The following is a 20313-nucleotide window of genomic DNA, read 5'->3' as shown; positions in this document are numbered from 1 at the left end:
CACACTCTGGAGAGTGTCACCACAGACCGTGACACACGAGCAGCCTTCAGAGCAGAGCAGGGCTTCAACATTCTCTTGGAGTTCCTCACCACCAAGGTACGTTTGCTACCAACCCCAGAGAATCTAGATCATGACCATAATCACATCTTTGGAAATAATGACAGTGTCATTACAGCTGCCTCTCTGCATTAGTATAATGTCCATTTGCTTTGCTTGTACCCAACCAAAATTAAGGTTAGGGTTAGGGTTAGGGTTATGGTTATGGTTAAGGTTAGGGTTGGGGTTAGGGTTAAGGTTAGGGTTAGGGTTAGGGTTAGGGTTATGGTTATGGTTAAGGTTAGGGTTGGGGTTAGGGTTAGGGTTGGGGTTATGGTTAAGGTTATGGTTAGGGTTAAAGTTAAGGTTAGGGTTAATGTTAGGTTAATGTTAGGGTTAAGGTTAGGGTTGGGGTTAGGGTTAAGGTTATGGTTAAGGTTATGGTTAGGGTTAAAGTTAAGGTTAGGGTTAATGTTAGGTTAATGTTAGGGTTAGGGTTATGGTTAAGGTTGGGGTTGCGGTTGGGGTTATGACCTAACTCTTGCTGCCTGAGGTGTGTCTCACCCTGGCAGGAATTCAGTGACCTGCACGCAGAGGCTCTGGCGGTCGTCTCCAATTGCCTGGAAGACGTGGAGTCCCTGCAGCTCCTTCAGGGCACAGGGGAGCTGGAGAAGCTGCTGCATTTTGTCATGACAGCCAGCATGCCTGATGTGCAGGCCAGTGCGGTCCAGGCCATTAGCAGACTGGCACAGAGCAGTACGGGGCCCCTTACACTTCACTCGCTTCTATTGTGGGCACCCTGTGCTGATGAACGGCTTTCTGCTTCATCAGGAAACACTGCCTCGAGTTCAGCATGCTGTGCTGCGTTGCCTAGGTGAGAACAGAAAGATCCTGCATGACCAAGATGTTGAAAAGGCCCTTGTGGACTTGCTGGCAGTGGAGAATGATGGTGTACGCATCGCTACGTGCCAGGCGGTGGCAGCAGTGAGTCAGCTCCTGGCCTGCAAAGACACCTTCCGACATCTTGGTAATACTCCTGTTTACATTGAAAATCACAAAAGTGTTTGAACTTGTAATTCTACCGTACTGTTCTGTCTTTAATTCAGGGCAGCGGTCAGGAGGTGTCTTGTTTCTGTTCTGTTTTTTGGCGGCTGACGTCAGTCTCCCCGCTTTAAAGAGACTGTTGCGGGGCTGTGCGTTTCAGATGGAATCCGGCCGATTGTGCGTCTGCTGAGCTGCGAAGGAGGGGCGGTGAGAGAAGCTGCCGCACACGCTCTGTCCAGCCTCACCGACGGCAACCAGCTGAACGCGTAGTGAGTGCCAACCCTCCCCATGCTCTCTCTCGTGGTGTGCATTATCACGTCACCAGCGAGACCAGCCTCACAGCTGGTAGCAGTTACGGCGCCACTGCACAGAGAAACAAACCGCCGTCCCCATGCCGACCGCCGAGCCTGCAGCAGTATGCGTGGCCTTGCACTCCCACCTGTGTCTCCTTCTGGCCCTCAGCGCGGTGGACGAGGCAGAAGGAGCTGAGCTGGCGGTGCAACTCCTGCAGGATGGCTGTCCGGGTACTGTCCAGCACGCGGCTGCCGTGCTGACCCACATGGCCTCTCAGGGGCCTGTGCGCAGTGGAATCCTCGCCCGCGGGGCCATGCGGGTCCTGACCGAGCTGCTGAACTCAACCCACGACCGTTTGCTCACTAGTGCCACCCGGGCCGTGGCTGAGCTGGCTTGCGACGCAGAGGGCAGAGCTGAGGTAACACATTCACTCTGCAGCCGGGCGTCCTCCACACGGTGACCACTCCTTCTCAGTTAACTGCTTTCCCTGTGAAAAATGGTGTTGTTGAAGGGGGAAAATGGGTTTGATTGAGTGAATTAAGGCGGGGATGGAATATTTCGTGCTGACAAAGCGCTTTGCCTGTTTGCAGCTGAAGAATGTAGGAGGCCTGGCTCCACTGATCACCCTGCTGAAGTCCAATCACACAGACGTCCGGCGCAATGCCTGCTGGGCAGTCAGTGTATGCGCTAACGACGAACCAACTGCCACAGAGATGTGCAGATTAGGGTGAGATCATAGTGAATGTTTACTGAAAAATATTATAAGATTTAATATTCATTTTTATTAATATGCATCTTAGAATAGGCAGTTGTATTCATTTGCCTGAGCACGATTGGCCAGAACAGTGCTAGCTTCTGTCAGACCTGTAACGGGCCTAACATACAAGCTGCCTGACTAACATTCAGCTGATATATAATGAAAGAGATTTGGCAACATATCATAAATGTCTCATGCCAGGCCACTCTGACTGCAAGTGCCAGAGATAATAGCTATAATGGTGACGTAAAGTGCCAGAGATAATAGCTGTAATGCTGAAGAATAGCCAGCAGAGGGCATTAAATTAACCGAATTGGGGATTTCTGGAATGGAGCTCTTGTCACATCTTATGTTTGTTTGTATTTAGCAGTTTCTTTGGGTCTCAGTCATTCTTTTAATGATTGACATGTTGAAACACAGAGCACTAGAGGTCCTACAGGAGATCAATAACTCAGTGAGCCGCAAGAACAAGTCCAGTGAGCTAGCGCTTCAGAGACTGCTGGACAGCAACCTCTCGGTGAAGTACAGCCTGACAGGACGCCTCTGCTCCACCGATATCACTGCTGATGGCTTCTACGACCTTGGACAGGTTCATAAGCCTTACTGTGCTTCTTTATGTGAAGTCCTGCGATGCCCAGTCAAACCAGTCCACCTTTTCTCTCCTCCTTCTTCTTCTTCTTCTTCTTCTTCTTCTTCTTCTTCTTCTTCTTCTTCTTCTTCTTCTTCTTCTTCTTGTCTCTTATTGCTTGCAGGCCAAAGTGGGCTGTGGGGTACCTGCCCTAGAAGACCTAGCGAAGCAGGCTGTCAACCAGCATCGAGCCGTCATTGTAGTTAATGGAAAACCACTAGACCAGTACGTCAAGACCAAGGGTCACGCATTTGCAACATCTCTATCTATTTTCTGGAGTGGCTGGATCAGATGTGATGACACACACTGTGCAGTACAAATTTAAAACATTTCTGAAACACTGTTTAAAATCATGCTACTTCCACTTCATGTATGCCCAAAGCTATCCTAATTAGACCTCACCTATCATAAGAATAGCTATACCAGTGCAGTTGCCAGCACATGACAGCTGCCTGTTCCCAACATACTGCCCCCCATGTGGTTGAGCTGAGTATTGCACTTATGTAATCGCCCATTTTTGTTCTCTTTTGCATTTTTGCCCTTTTGTCTCTCTATACCGCCCTCAACCTCCTGGTTTCGTGCTGTAAAACTGATCTCAGTGTTGGCAATGTTCAGTTTACAGGGAAAATGGGTCTTTGTGTTTGGTAAGCACCTTCCACAATGAGGTTAAAAAAAACCCTCTCTCTTTTCACGTTAATCTGCCACCACTAGCACACGATCACTTGAATGTTAAACTCTCCTGTGTTATGCAACAGAGGCCCAGGCTGCGGAGTCCCGTCCCTTTGGAGTAAAGCACGCTAGTGACTGTCCTGGAGGCCTGGTCACCATGGAGCATTTTTACGACTGTTCCCATTCGGTGGTTACACGGCCGGCCCTGCCTCGGCCACAGAAGGACTGGTGAAAGTGAACATATGGTTGAATGACTGGATATCTGGGTGTTGTTTTCCAGCTAACAAAAGCTGTTTACTACAAACACTCAGTGCTGCTGCAGTGCAGTGTGCTCTGATTGGAGCAGGGAGCATTGCTGTGGGCTCTGATTGGAAGAGGGAGCATTGCTGTTGGCCCTGAATGGAAGAGGGAGCATTGCTGTGGGCCCTGATTGGAGGAGGGAGCATTCCTGTGGGCTATGATTGGAGGACGGAGCATTGCTGTGGGCTCTGGTTGGAGGAAGGAGCATTGCTGTGGGCTCTGATTGGAGGAAGGAGCATTGCTTTGTGTTCTGATTGGAGGACGGAGCATTGTTGTGGGCTCTGATTGGAGGACGGAGCATTGCTGTGGGCTCTGATTGGAGGACGGAGCATTGCTGTGGGCTCTGATTGGAGTAAGGAGCATTGCTGTGTGTTCTGATTAAAGGACGGAGCATTGCTGTGTGTTCTGATTGGAGGAAGGAGCATTGTTGTGTCCTATGATTGGAGGATGGAGGATTGCTGGGTGAATTCTAGGTGTGTGTACTTCTCGACCGTTATGCCATTGTAGGCTGATGTCCCATTCACAATGATCTTTCAAATGTGGGTGAAAAATACATTCTTCATTTTGGAGAATTTCAAGGGCGTACCTGTTTTCAAGATTAGTTCTAAAACATTAGAAAAATAACAGATGTTTGGGGGGGGGGGGGTGGACACTTTGAGACATTCAGTAGTGGAGGTGAATGTGAGATGTGGTGACTCAGTGGTGGAGGTGACTCGCTCATGGTCTCAGTGGTGGAGGTGACTGTGAGACGCACCTTCTTTGTTGTGTTCTCAGGGAGGCTGTTGAGTCAGCAGAGGACAGGCAGCAGGATGTCCCCACTGAGACCCGAAGCTCCTCCGTGACAAGCAGCAAGGGGAGCAGCAGAACACAGAGGTGTGCGTGTGTGCGTGCGTGCGTGTGTGCGCACGTGTGTGTGCCTATGCATGTGTGTGTGTTCGTATGCATGTGTGTGCATGTGCACGTGCGTGTGTGCACGTGTGCGTATGTGTGTGTGTGTGTGTGTGTGTGTGTGTGTGTGTGTGTGTGTGTGAGTGTGTGAGTATGAGTGTGTGTGTGTGCGTATGCATGTGTGTGCATGTGCACGTGCGTGTGAGCATGCGTGTGTGCACGTGTGTGTGTGTGCGTATGCGTGCATGTGTGTGTGTGTGTGTGTGTGTGTGCGTATGCATGGACATTTATGCTTGCATGTTTACATGCATAACTTCAGCATTAGCTCTTTATAAATCTTCATAAGATCCTGGTGGGACGTTTGAAGTGACTACATTACGACTTTTCTTGCCCTTCATTTTTAGCCACTCACACTCTGTCTTGTTAAAATGCCATACAGCAGTTTTTCCATCACTCTCACTAGCTAGCCATCTACATGCTGTGTGTGTGTGTGTGTGTGTGTGTGTGTGTGTGTGTGTGTGTGTGTGTGTGTGTGTGTGTGTGTGTGTGTAGTAAAGTGAAAGGCCAAGGCCGGCGGGACGACGATAAGCAGAGGGATGAGGAAGAGCGTAAAACGCAGCAGGACTCTCGGGTGGAGAAGTCTTGGACTGTGCCCTATGACCCTGCATTTCACAGCCTGGTCAGGGAGGCAGCAAGCACCATCCTGCCCCTGCACGACCAGGCGGAGAGCTACGCTGCCTTGGCTAAGTGAGTTCCTGGACTCCTGAGGGACGACGAAGAAAAACCTTGGAGTGATGATTTTAGCCAAAGATGTCTGAAAATTTGATTGCTTCCAATAATTCCTTAACATCACTCTTAACAATAAACCCTGAACTAGATATTTACAAGCAACTGATAAAGACTTTAGGAATTCAGTGTCGTGACGTGATCAATGTTCCCCACAGACTAGTGTGTGTTGCTATGGGGGGTCCAACAGACTTTATGAAGCAACATGACTTTCACTGGGAGCTCCACATCAGTGAGCTGAAGTTTGAAGTTCAGTCCAACATCATTCCCATTGGGAAAGTGAAAAAGGGAACATACTACCACCGAGCTCTGCTCTACAAGGTACGTGCCTGTGTACCTGTGATCACTGTACCTGTGATGATCAGACTCCTCTACCCATCACTCACACTGTACCTGTGATGATCAGTTCTCAACCCATAACTCGCACTGTACATGTGATGATCAGACTCCTCTACCCATCACTCACACTGTACCTGTGTTGATCAGACTCCTCTATCCATCACTCACACTGTACCTGTGATCAGACTCCTCTACCCATCACTCACACTGTACCTGTGATCAGACTCCTCTACCCATCACTCACACTGTTCCTGTGTTGATCAGACTCCTCTATCCATCACTCACACTGTACCTGTGATCAGACTCCTCTACCCATCACTCACACTGTACCTGTGATCAGACTCCTCTACCCATCACTCACACTGTACCTGTGATCAGACTCCTCTACCCATCACTCACACTGTACCTGTGGTGATCAGACTCCTCTACCCATAACTCGCACTGTACCTGTGATGATCAGACTCCTCTACCCATCACTCACACTGTACCTGTGTTGATCAGACTCCTCTATCCATCACTCACACTGTACCTGTGATCAGACTCCTCTACCCATCACTCGTACAGTACCCGTGATGATCCTTTATGCATTAGTCCCACAGTACTCATGTTGATCAGACTTACACATCACTCCCACTGTCAGTACTGGAGTAAAATGCAACAGGCCGTTTCATGTCTCACCCATGCACTATGTGTTTCAGGCTGTAGTGTGTACGATCATCTTGTGTGTGTGTGTTTCAGGCTGTAGTGTGTACGATCGTTGTGTGTGTGTGTGTGTGTTTCAGGCTGTAGTGTGTATGATTATCCCTGTCGCGCGTGTGTGCGTTTCAGGCTCTGGCCGACAGAATCGGGGTGTGCTGCAGCCTGGTGAGGGGGAGCTACAGTCGTGCCTGGAACGAGGTTGTTCTCACAGACACGCCCACAGACACGCCCACAGACACGCCCATATTCTACCCCAAACCAAAGAGTTATATTGTAGACCTCATGCACAATCCAGGAAGTCTATTGAAGTGTGGGACTCCGGCTGCTGTACAATACCAGATGATTTAAAACACACCCAAACAAACCTGAGGAAACTCCTGAATGGAAGAATCTAACAGCAGAGTTGCTGTTCCTTTTTTGTCTATACACATTTAAATAATAAATACATGTCAAAATTATGTTGGTGGAAATATTTCCTTGAACAAGTGATGACTTATTAAAGAACCTGCAATGTATGGAGGAACATTAAAAAATGAATCTATATATTTTAAATCAAATCTATTTAAACTGTAATTATGTAAGGTTTAGAGGCCCAAGTGAAAGCACTCCATAGCTGAAGCGAATTTGTATTTGATAACTTCAGTTTAACTTCATTTAAATTCAGTGATCAGGACTGAATGCTGTTAATTATTAATGCACGTGGGCGGTACAGTAGACCATATCAATACCCAAAATAGCGAGCGGGGAAAGTGGAGATTTACTTCACTCTGACTGCTTATGTATAGTCAGGAATGAACCCGGTTGGTCCGGTGTCACTTGGATTCGCACTGTTCAGAGAGGGAGGGTTCGCCGCTCTGTAGGATTTCGCAACTTCGTTCGCGAGCCTTTAGGTCGGCGTTGACATTGACGCCGTTCGGTACAAAATCCAAAGCTGAAAGCCTTGCACAGAGGATGTCACGGTTCGCAGTTCGACTTTTACCCGTGCTTTCTCGAAGAACTGCGGCAAAGTCACTATCCAAATCGATATTCCATCAGAAGAGGTCTGCATTGATCCGACCACTTTGCACAACTACTGGTAAGATTTTTTTTCTACTACCTTGCAGCGATACAGCTGACAGGAGCTCGCTTTTGGCCGTGGGCTGCTGTTGACGGCTTGCGTGCGACGTTTTCAAATGTCCACCCCTTCACCTAAATTCCCGAGGTTGCAGGATCGAGCCAAGAACACGGCGCATGGGTGGTCTGTAGCTGATGTGGAGGGTCGCGCGAGTGCGAAGAAATGGCAGGCAGTTGGATCAAAGTTGGATCAGTATATCTCCCAGAGAATGGTGAAAGATCGTATGAAACTTGGGGCTAAACTATTATTTCAGTAGTTGACAAAAATAATCGATTAATCGAAGCCGGATCCTGTGGGATACGTTCAATATGCTATTGGTGCATAGTGGTGCCGTGGCGTCTGCCTAAAGATTCTTGTGTATGTTTATCCTTACTAATTTAACGTAGTTTTTACTACTATCAGTCAAATATTAACCATCACAGACAATGACAGCAAAGCCTTTCACCGCAGGGAAAGACTCCTAAACTGGAGATGTAATCCAGTGATCTTGTTTTAGGAAAGTTCCTCGGTTTCCAGAGAACTACCATCTTGCATGTTAAAGTGCAAAATATATTAGTCCACGAAGTCCATTGGATTTATGATGTGGTAGTCACTTGTGTTTTTTTTTTTAAATACCGTAATTTTGAGAATATAACATAATTATATTCAATGGCGTAAATGTCATTCAACTTTTCCTACCACGCAACCTTATATGAGTAGTGTGAGCAGGGATTATCTGTCCTATGTATTATAACTAGAATATTAACAGGAGGTTTTCATCTGATAACGACTGCAGGCCATAACATGAGAAGAATTATCAAGGACTGCCTGTTTGAACTCCTGTAATCTCCGATTTATCGTCAACTACACAAAATAAAATTAATATGATCAAGATAACCCTTAACATGTTTAAAATTTAACATGTAGGCTATGAAGTCATATGGAATCATTGTATCCATGCAAAACAAAACGCGTTAACTTTGAACAAATCCTGTTTATGATAAACACATATGTTCACATGAAACAAATACGCACTGCATTATGTGTGTCAGTGTAAGCAAATCTCACCAGGAGAAAAGAAGAACAATCGACTACGTGCAGTAATCCTTCTAATAAACACAGCATTTTAAAGATGTACCAGTAATGTAATAACTGCTTAACTATTAACGGAATAGTTACTTTTTGTATCCCAAATACGTAATGCCATTACATGGATTGCGTTACCACCCCTGTACATAAATATGCCTGTTGGCTTGCTAATAATAAATATATAGATATTTATAAATAAATAAACATATAGATAAATAAATGAACACTCTGCAAAGCAGAACACGATAGCGTAATCATAACTGTAGTAATCCTCATTACCATTAACCTCGTAACAATCATAACACATTAAATTAGGATGTTAAACTAAGTGATCTGGCAAGGACGGTAGGTGTGGAGACTATTGCCCATTTTTTTCACATTATTTTGATGAATTAATTGCATGTGCAGATCTGTCTCTGACACGTTACGATGAGTCCGCAGACTGGCAGAAGAAACTGACCCCTGAGCAGTACGTGGTCACCAGAGAGAAGGGCACTGAGGTGGTGAGTAGGTGAACTGTACAGTGGGCGGAGCCAATTAGTATAAGTTCACTGAGGTGGTGAGCAGGTGAAAAGTATAGTGGGCGGAGCCAATTAGTCAAATTAATTAATTAAGGCAGCACATCTTATACTACTACAGTCACACTCTAGTAGGATAAACCACTCTGTATATTTTGGAATAATTAGATCAGTGATTCATCAGGTTAAAATGTCGTTAAAGTGCCGTCACACCATTCTGATTCAGACATGTGTTGCCTGTCTCTTAGCCATTCAGTGGAATCTATCTGAACCATAATGAGGTGGGCATGTATCATTGCGTTTGCTGTGATGCTCCGCTCTTCAGGTAAACGCTTCCCCACATCCGGGAAGCTATGTCCAGGAACACCACTGCTGTTGTAAGAAAATTGAGATCTGTTATTTTTTGCAAACAAACTTTACGGGTGCCGTGCTGACATTTCCAACAGCTCAGAGTCAAAGTTTGATGCTGGAACAGGTTGGCCTTCGTTCTCTGAGGCTCATGGCACATGGGAGAGGGACGAGAGTAACGCCGGTGTTGTTCGCCGACCGGACAACTCACTGGGGAGCACAGGCACAGAGGTGATCTGCAGACAGGTGAGCTGGCCACAAAGCTGCTGCAACGCAACAGTGTGTGAGAACATTAACAGTGACTTGTCCACTCATTCATAGCAATGTTTTCTCTCATACTTGGAGTCAGTTACTCATGTTGCTGTTCCGATGGTTATTAGCTTTTCAGATAAACCACTGTGATTGCTTGTTTTTACAGTGCGATGCTCATCTTGGTCATGTGTTTGATGATGGGCCAGACCCAAGCGGCCAGAGGTTCTGTATTAACAGCACAGCTCTGAAATTCAAACCCAGAGAAAACTAATGCTTGGAACTTGCGGACAGTCAAGGAAGTTTTACACCTGGAAGAATGTGTCCAAACTACAAGTTGACAAAAGCACGCAATGTTTTCGTGCTCCTGTATCAGTGTGTGAAGTCTGGAGTTGTAATACCTGGTGTAATCTTTTAGGCTGCTGTTGATAAAAAATGCTTGTTGTAAATGTTTTTATTGTGTACTGTTCTTTGGCCAGTTGCTATGTTTTATTGCGGTGTACCTAGTAAAGTCAGCAAGTACCAAACCATTTTCAGTCATTTGTACCGATTACATGCTGTCACAGTGATGACATGACAAGTTAACAAAACCTTTAACACAGAATAATCTGGAAACTGCAATATGTTAAGATAATTATAAAAAAGGGTAACGCTAATTAAAATATTATATAATAAAGCTTGGAGCACAGTTGTGACTGTTCATTTGTGAGTGTGTGTGTCTGTGTGTGGGCGTGTGCACGTGTTTGTGTGTGTACCTGCGTGTGTGTGTGTGCATGCACGTGTGTGCATGCGTGCGTGCATGTGTGTGCTTGCGTGTGTGTGTGTGTGCATGCATGCATGTGTGTGTATGTGTGTGTGTGTGTGTTCATGCTTGCGTGTGTGTGTGTGTGTGTGTGTGTGCACGTGTGTGTGCTTGCGTGTGTGTGTGCATGTGTGTGTGCGCGCGCGTGTGTGCTTGCGTGCGTGTGTGCACGTGTATGTGTGAGTGTGTGTGCGTATGAGCATGCGTGTGAGAGTGTACGTGTGTGTGTGTGTATGTGTGCGTGCGTGTGTGTGTGTGCGCGCGTGTGTGTGTGCGTGTGTGTGTGTGTGCGTGTGTGTGTGGGGGGTTATGGGTGTGTGTGTGTGTGTGTGTGTATGTGTGTGTGTGGTTACGTGTGTGTGTGTGTGTGTGTGTATGTGTGTGTGTGTGTGTGCGTTTGTGTGTGTGCGTGTGTGTGTGTACGTGTGTGCATGTGTGAGTGTGTGTGCATGTGTGCATGTGTGTGAGAGTGTACGTGTGTGTGTGTGTGCGTGTGTGTGTGTGTGTGTGTGTGCATGTGCATGTGTGTGAGAGTGTACGTGTGTGTGTGTGTGTGCGTGTGTGTGTGTGTGCGCGCGCGTGTGTGTGTGTGTGTGGGCGAGGGGTTATGGGTGTGTGTGTGTGTGTGTGTGCGTGTCTGTGTGTGTGCGTGTGTGGGGGGGTTATGGGCATGTGTGTGTGTGTGTGTGTGTGTGTGTGTGTGTGTGTGTGTGTGTGTGTAAGGGTACGTGTGTGGAGGGGGTTATGGATGTGTGTGTGCGAGTGTGTGTGTGTACGAGAGTGTGTCTGTGTGTGTCTGGGGGGGGGGTTATGGGGGTGTCTGCTCTCACCATTTTCCAGTGAAGGTTTGTTAATGATCACCTCAGTAGAATGTACTGTTTTTATTTGTTATGTCTCAATGCTGGACATCAGACTCCAGAAAGACACACTGCAACAGCAAAAGAGACAACTCGCAGACAAACTGGGACAGAGCTGAAGTAGGAGAAACAGCAGAGGCCCACGCAGAGGCTCCCTGGGCAGAGAGGACCTGTAAACAGGTAAGACCAACCAGGTGGACTTACGCAACACTGCCATGCGGATCTGTGTGTACCTGTCACTGGTTGTGGTGTTACTGGGCCTGTGTGCTTGGGGACCCGTTGAAATGAGAAGGACCCGATTCAAACCAAAGCCAAAACCCAAAAAGAATGGAAAACCTCTGGAAGAGATCCTGCCAGCACAGAACATCGATATCAAGCAGGTATTTTTAACCTACCTCCAGACATTTGTTTTATCTCTCCTTCTAAATGTCTCTGGCACATAATTCCTTCTTTTAAAAGACAAAAAAAATTATATATATGACTAAACTACATACATGACTCAATTTCTATTCCTAGATGAGTGGAAAGTGGTTCCTGCTTAGTGTAGCATCAAGATGCAACTATCTTTTGGACAACCACTATAAGGTGGAGAGTACCACTATGACTTTGACTGTTCCAGACTCTCCAGACTCACCTGTGGCTGTCAGCACCTTTAGAAAACAGTGAGTACACACAGTGACCAGAAGAGGGCGCTGCCCTCATTCGGATTCATTCATTTTGTGCTTTGCTTTTGTTTGTTTGTTTTGTTTTTGTTTTGATGCTTTGTTTTGCCTACGCGAGTCATTTCCATTCGCCACATTGTGTTAAACTAATTTCCTGCACCTGGAGACACTTAACCACACATCCTGCGCTTTGAAAATACGTTAAAGGTTGTTTTATTTTTTAATTTTAAAAGTTTGGTTAGGGTGAGTTTGAAGTAATAAACATATGCTACCAGCCGGCTAACACTTCTGTTGATTGACATACATACTTAATACTTAATTACCAAATACATTTTCAATTGAATAATAATAATAATCATCATCATAATAATAATCATAATCATAATCATATTATTATCATTATTATTATTATTAAGTTACTTAACTGACAGCACATGAAAATCTACATGAAGCTAATTCCTTATGACTAAATCTAATCCTAGATAAATAGCTAAAACAACTGTCATGAAAATAATAAATAAATAGGTAGGTAATCAGACAAAAACGAAAAAAAAGTGAGAAATCTAGTTATGTTTTGTAATATGAATCCAAGTTTGGATACTGAAGTAATAGTTCAGCTAATATTATTTTATTTGCATTTTACATTAACATTTCCAGTGCTGTCTGGATTAGTCAAACGTTTTACTGTGCACGACTGAGACACTAAACGCAGTAATACTGCAGTAGCTCTAGTAAACATATAAATACTGCAATAGATAAACACTGTAGCAGCTCTTCAGTTACGTTTTGATAAGGTTTTGGCTCGCTAGCTGGTTAATTCTTGGTCATAGTAACACAAACATCCCAAAGACGAGCTTTTCTCGGCACACGAGGACCAGGTGTATCCTTACCTGCGCCCTGTTCCCGTGCGTTACCACCCGATAGATAATCGGTAGAGGAACGGCGCTTCCTGGCAGGAAATCCTGTTTCTTTTGGTATAATTGACGAGCTTCGTTATGACCGTTAAACCACGGAGTGTGTTTTCTAAACCGTAGACTGGCTGCAGCAGAGCAACAGAAAGGCAGTTATTTGGAGCTGCAATTATCATATCCTACCTGATTAATATTCAGGTCACACCTGAATATCTGGGTGTCAGGTCACACATCGATATTGTCTGTGGGGAATATTTAATACCTGATATGATGGATTAATCGTTCATTACTTGTACCTGCTCTATTTAAACATACAAACCTTACCTGATCAACACTGCTTTCTTTGGATCGTGTTGTTGAACTTGGAATTTTTAGAAATTCTTAAATTAGTACAAACATGTGTATTATTTGTAGTTTTCATTGTACTTCATTGCAGTTGCTATTTTATGAATGTGTAAGTAAAAGTTAAAGTCATTGTTCCTGTTAAGTAGACAAAAGTATTTTGCTCTGCTGCTCTGATCCACAGTAGAAAGCATCTCAAAAACGCAGCAAACGGTTGATCACTGCACAGAGACCCCCGTCCTTCAGGAAACTCGGATGTGTGTGTGCGTTTTTAATTCAAACAGTTGACGAACCTCTTTCTTCCTCTTCTCGCTGTTAGCAATTATCAGTGCTGGGAGATCAGGCAGCACTACGAGAGAGCCAGCAGTCCTGGGCATCTCCTGCTTAAAGGTGGGTAAAGTCCTCAGCTCCGTTACACACCTGCTGGACAGGTCACAGAGAAATGGATATGCAGAATGAACTGAAAAAACAAAAACATTTCAGTTGATTTGGGGCAGCAACATTTGGCCGTTGTTAAGTTTCTGAGGCCAGTAATTCGCAAAGGTGCTAACATTACTTACTTACATGTAGAATTTAAAGTTGTCTATAGAGGTATGTGTCATACTACAAGTCATTACTGTCGTGACATCCATCGTGACATCCATCAAGTTACAAAAGATAAACTTTCATATAATCGGTTCTTGGCACTACCTAACTAAGAGCTTTACTCTGTCTCTATCTCGCGTGTCCATGGGTTTTCAGAAGGGAGCTACATAAGTGTAACTTCATTCACTCATATATGACATTCAGAAGATGTGATGCATATACATATAGAATTTGCCCTCCTGTGAGGTTTAACAAGTCTGAAAATAACATTAATTTCATCTCTATTTGTGCATATCCTACAGGAAACCAACCAGAGATGGATGTGAAGATTACTGTCGTACAAACTGACTATAACTCCTATGCTATTTTGGTTTACAAAAGAATGAGAAAAATCACCATGAAGCTTTATGGTATAATGCACGATTGAAGTACATAGTGATTTATATCAATACTCCATAGAAGTACATAGTGATTTCTATCAATACACCATAGAAGTACATAGTGATTTATATCAATATATCACTGAAGTACATAGTGATTTATATCAATATACCACTGAAGTACATAGTGATTTATGTCAATACACCATAGAAGTACATAGTGATTTATATCAATACACCACAGAAATAAATAGTGATTTATATCAATACTGCATTGGAACCTTTTGCTACTTAGTTACCCTCTTAATGGTGAATTTAACATGTACTGTATTTTGTATTCACTGTAGTGTTTGTGGCGTTTTAATTTTCAAAATTGCAACTGCGTGTTCTGTTATGTCGAAGGACGAACTACAAGCATTACTGATACCATTGTGGACAGGTTTGAGGAACTTGCACAGAAACAGAATCTGGGTCTAGATGTTGTTTTCCAGTTTCCTGATTACGGTAAGGTGCACATTCAGAAGTAAGAATACTTAATACGTTCATTCACTCAATTTGTGACCATGTGTGTGTGTTTTATTTCTCAATTGTTGCCATTTCAGGGTTTTGTAACGCTTCAGACAAAAAGCATATTCTTGGTAAGTGGGTGTGTTCTTCTTTTTCAGGACACTAGCCCTGGTCCTGAAACATTTATCATGTGTGGTCACACGTTTGCTCTGCCAATGGACTCAAAGCCCTAACGCAAAGTCCAGGCCCTGCTGATCGGCTCCTTGAGCACCAGAGTGAAAAGAGTCTCTATTACCTCCGAATTTGTACACCAGTTTAATTTTATTAATGAGTTATCCATGCACAAATACTCAATAACAAACTCTTGATTCATGACAGGCCAAAACATCGTTGGTGTTTGTGTCTTGAAATGCAGTTTCATGCAGGTGTTTGTTGACAAACATGAGAAGTCATGTTGATCAGCCACCCAACGTAATGGGCAGGTGTTAACTGGCTTGAATAACTGTACAGGGTGGTTGAGGTTTTGGCTCCAAGGCAACGCATCACCTAACAACTTGTTCTTAAAATGCCCTGTCATGCTAATGTTTGTTTATCAAACATACAGTATTGCTTACCAGTTAACTAGAAGATTAAGACTGATTGTTTGGAGTGAGACATAAAGAGTGAGTGTTTGGAGTGAGTGTTTGGAGTGAGATATAAAGACTGGCTATATGGAGTGAGACATAAAGAGTGTGTGAGTGGAGTGAGATAAAGAGTGAGTGTTTTGAGGGAGACATAAAGAATGAGTGGAGTGATACATAAAGAGTGAATGTTTGGAGTGAGACACAGTGAATGTTTGGAGTGAGGCATATTGTTTGGATTGAGACAAAGAGTGAGTGTTTGGAGTGAGACTAAGAGTATGTGAGTGGAGTGAGACATAAAGAGTGAGTGTTTGGAGTGAGACAAATACTGTGTCGGTGGAGCGAGACATAAAGAGTGAGTGTTTGGAGTGAGCCATAAAGAGTGAGGAGGTCCTGAACACTGATGTAGCTTTCTTGGCATGGACGAGGTTCTCCTAGGACTGTCCTGCTTAAACTAGTCCACATATTTTGAAATTATGAAATCTCACCTTTACCACTTCATTAACTGTTTTATTCTTCCTGTTCCAGCTATGACCTAAGATACGATCACAGCCACACTTGCTGAGACACCTCATCCATGTGTATGGCAGTAACCATGGTGACTTGTGTGGACTTTGTGAAGATAACATGAGTTAAAGGAAACATCTTAGACACATATTAGAAACAATAAAGCCCATCAAATATGCTATTCATACATTTTGTGTTTTTGCATATCATTTTAATTACAAATAATAGAACCAAAATTTTCTTGAGTAATGAGTATCATAATGTTTTATTTACACTGAACCTGAAAGTTTAAGTGTTCATCAACTCCTAATGTGAAGGCTGGTTACAAAACACAAAAAATGTGTGTGTGTGTATCTGTTTATGTGTGTGTATGGGTGTGTTTACATGTTGTAACACAGCCCAGCTTGCCTGATGACCTCTTCCTCAGTTCCGTCAGATGCCAAACAGCTGAAAGGAGGCAAATGTCCCAAAGGATCAAACGTTTGATACACTAGCAGTTCTGCAAAATCTCCAGGACTCATGATTGTCAGGACATTTGCATTGACTTATAGAAGTGCTTTGTTGTTATTTAAACTTATTTTTTATGCTAGTACAACTAGGCTCAAGTCAAGCAAGAGTCCTGTCACAGATGAAGAGTCTGTGCAGCAACATACACACAACAAACACATTTATTCATGTGTATATTAAAATACATATAACAAACATCACATTGTTTTTCATGTGTATATTAAAATTAAGCACTTGTAAGGGATAGGTCGGTTGCTTCTTAAAGAGCCAGGGCTTCATTCTACGAATGAAGACGAGGCACATCTGTGTGGACAGGCAGTGGATGTTGGACCCTTCACGAGGGTGCCGGTGCAGAGGAGTGCAAGGAGGTGTGTGTGTTCTCTCTCTTGATGGGTGTTTTTTTAAAGCTGAATGGGAAACTACAAAAAGCCAGTGAAGGGAACCCAGCAGTGCAGTGATATGCAAAACGACTGGATCAGGTACAAATGCTTAGTAGCATGTCCAGGACCTACTGAGAGGAGTTACAGCTCTACGTCTGTCCAGACTTCAGAAGACAAAGATGCAGTCCTGAGTGGCTTCTACAAATTACCTCATTCTCCTGAGGTGGTACAGAAGACACAAGCACACCAGGGTTACTCTAGTAACATGAGCACCTAATGCTGGGCGGTTCTGTAGAACTACCAGGGTTCATACCATGGAAGGAGGATGTGGGAGGGGCTGAGGGAGAGGTCCATCTGACAGGATAAAACGCCAGTCTGCATCTCCTGTTGAACACATCCCACTGTAGGATCCACACCTCCCACTTCAGAGAGAGAAGAGCTACTCCACCTGTGTAACCATCATGTCAGCCATGCTGGGATTCCTGACTGTGCTGCTCTGGGCTACTGTGGCGTATTCCGACATTAGTCCCATGACTGACTTCAGTTTGGATGGGGTAAGAATGTAAACAGGTCTTTTGACTGGGTGAAAATGATTATTATGTAATGCAACTGAATTAAAAGACTTTAAGATCACTATTTATTAAGGAGTTTTGTATGATCAAACATATTATTTACAATGTCCACATTAGAATTGGTGATGCTCAGCTCTTACTTAAAAGATTGTGTAAAATAAACTGAGCTGGCAGTGATGAGTATGAGCACACACTTCACACACTCTCTGGGATGTAACAGTATTTAACAGTATTTCTCATTGCCTGTAGTATTTCAGAGTTGTTTGCCACACAATGAAGATGTTTTCTCTGCTAAGCTGGGCTGCTTAGCCATAGTTTGTATTTGACTAAAAGTATGCCGCTTGGGTTTGGAAACTCAATCAATCCTCTCCGCAGATGAAAGGAAAGTGGTACAGTATTGGTGTTGCCTCAAATGCAAAATGGTTCACCACTCATAAAGCCAACATGAAGATGGGAACCCTCCAAGTAGAGCCTACAGCTGATGGAGATCTTCACGTGACCTTCACTTATCTGCAGTAGGAAACCATTCTAATTCCTTAGATCAGGGCTGGGCTCCAGTTTGCCAAGACCATGTTAAAATGAAGTCTGCATGAAAAACCATTTCACTTGCTGATTCATCATTGGCACAGTGGTTTGGTTCAAAACTTAAACCTTCTCCAGGCTGGGAAAATGAACCTAGATTTTCTGATTTCTTCTGCAATCCTGCAGCTGTCTGTAATGGATCTCTAGTTGAATAAAAAGATTAGAATATAAAATTTGCACATTTAATTCAGTATCATAGTTTAAAATGAATAAGTTTGATGGTGACACATTTTTTTGTCCAAGTAGTAAAGGTTCCTGCTGGGAAAAGAGCCACGTTGCTAAGAAGACTGACACTTCTGGATGTTTTTTTTATCACAGCAAACGCAAGTCCTGTTTATTTAATTTGACAAACTTATTCCTCTAATATTATATCCTATTATTTCTCTTAAACACACATTTTCTTGTTTAATTGTTTAAAACAGAGTATGAAAGAACATTTATTGTCTTTTGTTCTTCTCAGACTCGGGAAGTAACAATGACATGTGTGTAATTGATGCAAAATTTGATGAGTTTGTCATCATACACGTGACCAATACCGAAGTGGGGCATTCTTCCACGTACATTAAGCTGTGTGGTAAGAGTTTGTCGCCAGCTAAATTTCTTCTTCTCCATGGTTTACCTTCTTCTGCATTCGCTACCTCATTGAGAGAATTCAAGTGGCCTCTGACGTAGCTGGTTTGCCACTGCAGGCCGCAGCCCACACCTCAGCAACGGTGTGGTGGAAAAGTTCCAGAAATTCGCCCTGGACAACGGCATCGAGTCCGAAAACATCCTCACCCTGCCCCCAAATGGTAATGTTTCAAATCCTTTCCCCTTGAACTGTATGAAGTGCTTGTTCAAAGTAAAAAACATTTTGTTTCTGCTGTAACAAATGTAAATATTATTTATTAATGTCTTTCAGCTGAATGCGGAGATTAATAACCATCTCATGCCTTTGATTTGAATCATCTTCAGAAATATGTTCTATGCATCAAATGAGAATGATCAAAGGAGGATGATCAAAGGAGGATGATTAAGTTTATCTGACCAATGCAGATAAAGTTTAAGTAAGCTTTTGTATCTTATGTGTAGGACCATCAGTCATCAGTAAATAAAGATTTAGCACCACTGAGTGACTCCACATTAATTGAACACAAGCAATGCACACACAACTGAACCGAGAGCAGAGGAGCACCATTTAAATGCACATACATCATTCATGTCTCATAAAACAAACAAAATAAACACAAACAAACATTAACACATGATCTGTGGCTTTAGATCAATTCCTAATTTGTGTGAGTAGATATTTTTTCTTTTGCATTTGCAGTAAACATCATTCTATGCACCCTATTTTGGCTGAGCTTGTGACGTGCTAAAAAGCAGTTGAGCAGTTAAACACTTTTCAGGTTGAAGTAGCTTCCGTCTGCTAACTTAAGACGCCTTTATTTAGATCAGACTCCTCAAGGAAAGCCATCAGCGCTCCAGAGCTCACAGGCACCCTTTCTCTATCTCCCCAGGCATACCAACATCACAAGATGGTTTCAGTTCAGACCTTGTTTTTCTGTTTTCCTTGTCTAACGGTCTTGCCTCTAGCAGTCGCTCAAGAAAGCTCATGTTTTGGGAAAATCAAATGGTAGGGCTCTCACAAACATGATGCTATATGAGAACGTTATCAAATAAAAATTTGAACTCATAATCTGATTAATCTCAGCTACATTTCTGAGCCCTTCCCAATGAGTTTGTAACAGTAGAAAAAAAAAAAACTCAAGCCCACTCCAGCAAGCCGACTAAATGTAGACATGAAGGGCCTTTCCCACTTTCCATCAGGTGCCTGATTCTTGCACTGTGCCCCGTGTTCGTGCTGGGTGATACATGCTGGAGCCTTTCTGTCTTCAGGCACCCAACGCAAGGTCTCTGCCCATCAGCCATGACATGGCAGCTTGACCGTGAGCTGGTCGCCCGAGGTCATCTGCTCCCTCTTCTTATCTCCTTTACCCCTCTCTTTCTTTCTCTCTCTCTCTCTCTCTCTCTCTCTCTCAGCACAGGAGTGGCTCATGGTGGGCACGGGAACAGCTCGTGGCTCGTTCATGCAGAAAACATCTAATCTTTACTAACCTTGTCTCTTTCCTTTCTACGTTGACCCTTAGAACGTGCCTCACTCTTCCCCATCATCCTGTAGATTTAGATAGTAGATATAGGACACATATATACTCTGTGCTTTCCTCAATAAAGTGGAACTCTCTTGATTCACTACCTTGGTGTCAGTGTCTCTTGACTTCCCCGGATTGATCCAGCTACAGAAGACGGAGGGCAGAGGGTAACTTGGAGGAGATCGAACCTGAAGGACTGATCACTTTGAACCCTTTTTGTAACAGTCTGG

The 20313-nt window shown here is 43.8% G+C and overlaps 4 protein-coding genes across 5 annotated transcripts in view; all 4 read left to right on the top strand.

Annotated features, from left to right (window-relative positions):
* armc3 (armadillo repeat containing 3) overlaps positions 1 to 6898 on the top strand; it is a 9347-nt gene extending 2449 nt beyond the window's left edge. For both annotated transcript variants that reach the window (XM_027028510.2, XM_027028511.2), the window contains exons 7-18: positions 1 to 96; positions 609 to 792; positions 911 to 1063; positions 1241 to 1349; positions 1543 to 1792; positions 1965 to 2101; positions 2552 to 2720; positions 2884 to 2984; positions 4503 to 4601; positions 5169 to 5363; positions 5561 to 5723; positions 6570 to 6898. The exon at positions 1 to 96 is cut by the window's left edge and continues 99 nt beyond it. In XM_027028510.2, the coding sequence (XP_026884311.2) occupies positions 1 to 96; positions 609 to 792; positions 911 to 1063; positions 1241 to 1349; positions 1543 to 1792; positions 1965 to 2101; positions 2552 to 2720; positions 2884 to 2984; positions 4503 to 4601; positions 5169 to 5363; positions 5561 to 5723; positions 6570 to 6788 (1875 nt within the window). In that variant the 3' untranslated portion in view covers positions 6789 to 6898. The remainder of the gene's footprint in view (positions 97 to 608; positions 793 to 910; positions 1064 to 1240; positions 1350 to 1542; positions 1793 to 1964; positions 2102 to 2551; positions 2721 to 2883; positions 2985 to 4502; positions 4602 to 5168; positions 5364 to 5560; positions 5724 to 6569) is intronic.
* A 324-nt stretch (positions 6899 to 7222) lies between these two features.
* On the top strand, positions 7223 to 10409 carry msrb2 (methionine sulfoxide reductase B2). Its single transcript, XM_027028515.2, has 5 exons — positions 7223 to 7515; positions 9031 to 9125; positions 9389 to 9465; positions 9587 to 9734; positions 9907 to 10409. Exons 1-5 carry the CDS (start codon positions 7392 to 7394, stop codon positions 10009 to 10011), a joined length of 549 nt encoding a protein of 182 aa, XP_026884316.1. The 5' UTR covers positions 7223 to 7391; the 3' UTR covers positions 10012 to 10409.
* Positions 10410 to 11441: 1032 nt separating this feature from the next.
* On the top strand, positions 11442 to 16073 carry c8g (complement component 8, gamma polypeptide). The gene is made up of 7 exons (XM_027028517.2): positions 11442 to 11776; positions 11913 to 12058; positions 13631 to 13701; positions 14199 to 14306; positions 14679 to 14780; positions 14879 to 14914; positions 15932 to 16073. Exons 1-7 carry the CDS (start codon positions 11612 to 11614, stop codon positions 15940 to 15942), a joined length of 639 nt encoding a protein of 212 aa, XP_026884318.2. The 5' UTR covers positions 11442 to 11611; the 3' UTR covers positions 15943 to 16073.
* Positions 16074 to 17212: 1139 nt separating this feature from the next.
* Positions 17213 to 19187, top strand: LOC113589053 (lipocalin-like). The gene is made up of 6 exons (XM_035526478.1): positions 17213 to 17351; positions 17745 to 17884; positions 18198 to 18274; positions 18412 to 18525; positions 18641 to 18742; positions 18853 to 19187. The coding sequence occupies exons 1-6, from the start codon at positions 17259 to 17261 to the stop codon at positions 18867 to 18869; spliced, it is 543 nt and encodes a 180-aa protein (XP_035382371.1). The 5' UTR covers positions 17213 to 17258; the 3' UTR covers positions 18870 to 19187.
* The last annotated feature ends 1126 nt before the right edge of the window (positions 19188 to 20313 follow it).

Source organism: Electrophorus electricus, chromosome 5, assembly GCF_013358815.1.
Source record: "Electrophorus electricus isolate fEleEle1 chromosome 5, fEleEle1.pri, whole genome shotgun sequence".
Taxonomy (NCBI): domain Eukaryota; kingdom Metazoa; phylum Chordata; class Actinopteri; order Gymnotiformes; family Gymnotidae; genus Electrophorus; species Electrophorus electricus.
This window is presented reverse-complemented; position numbering and strand designations above follow the sequence as displayed.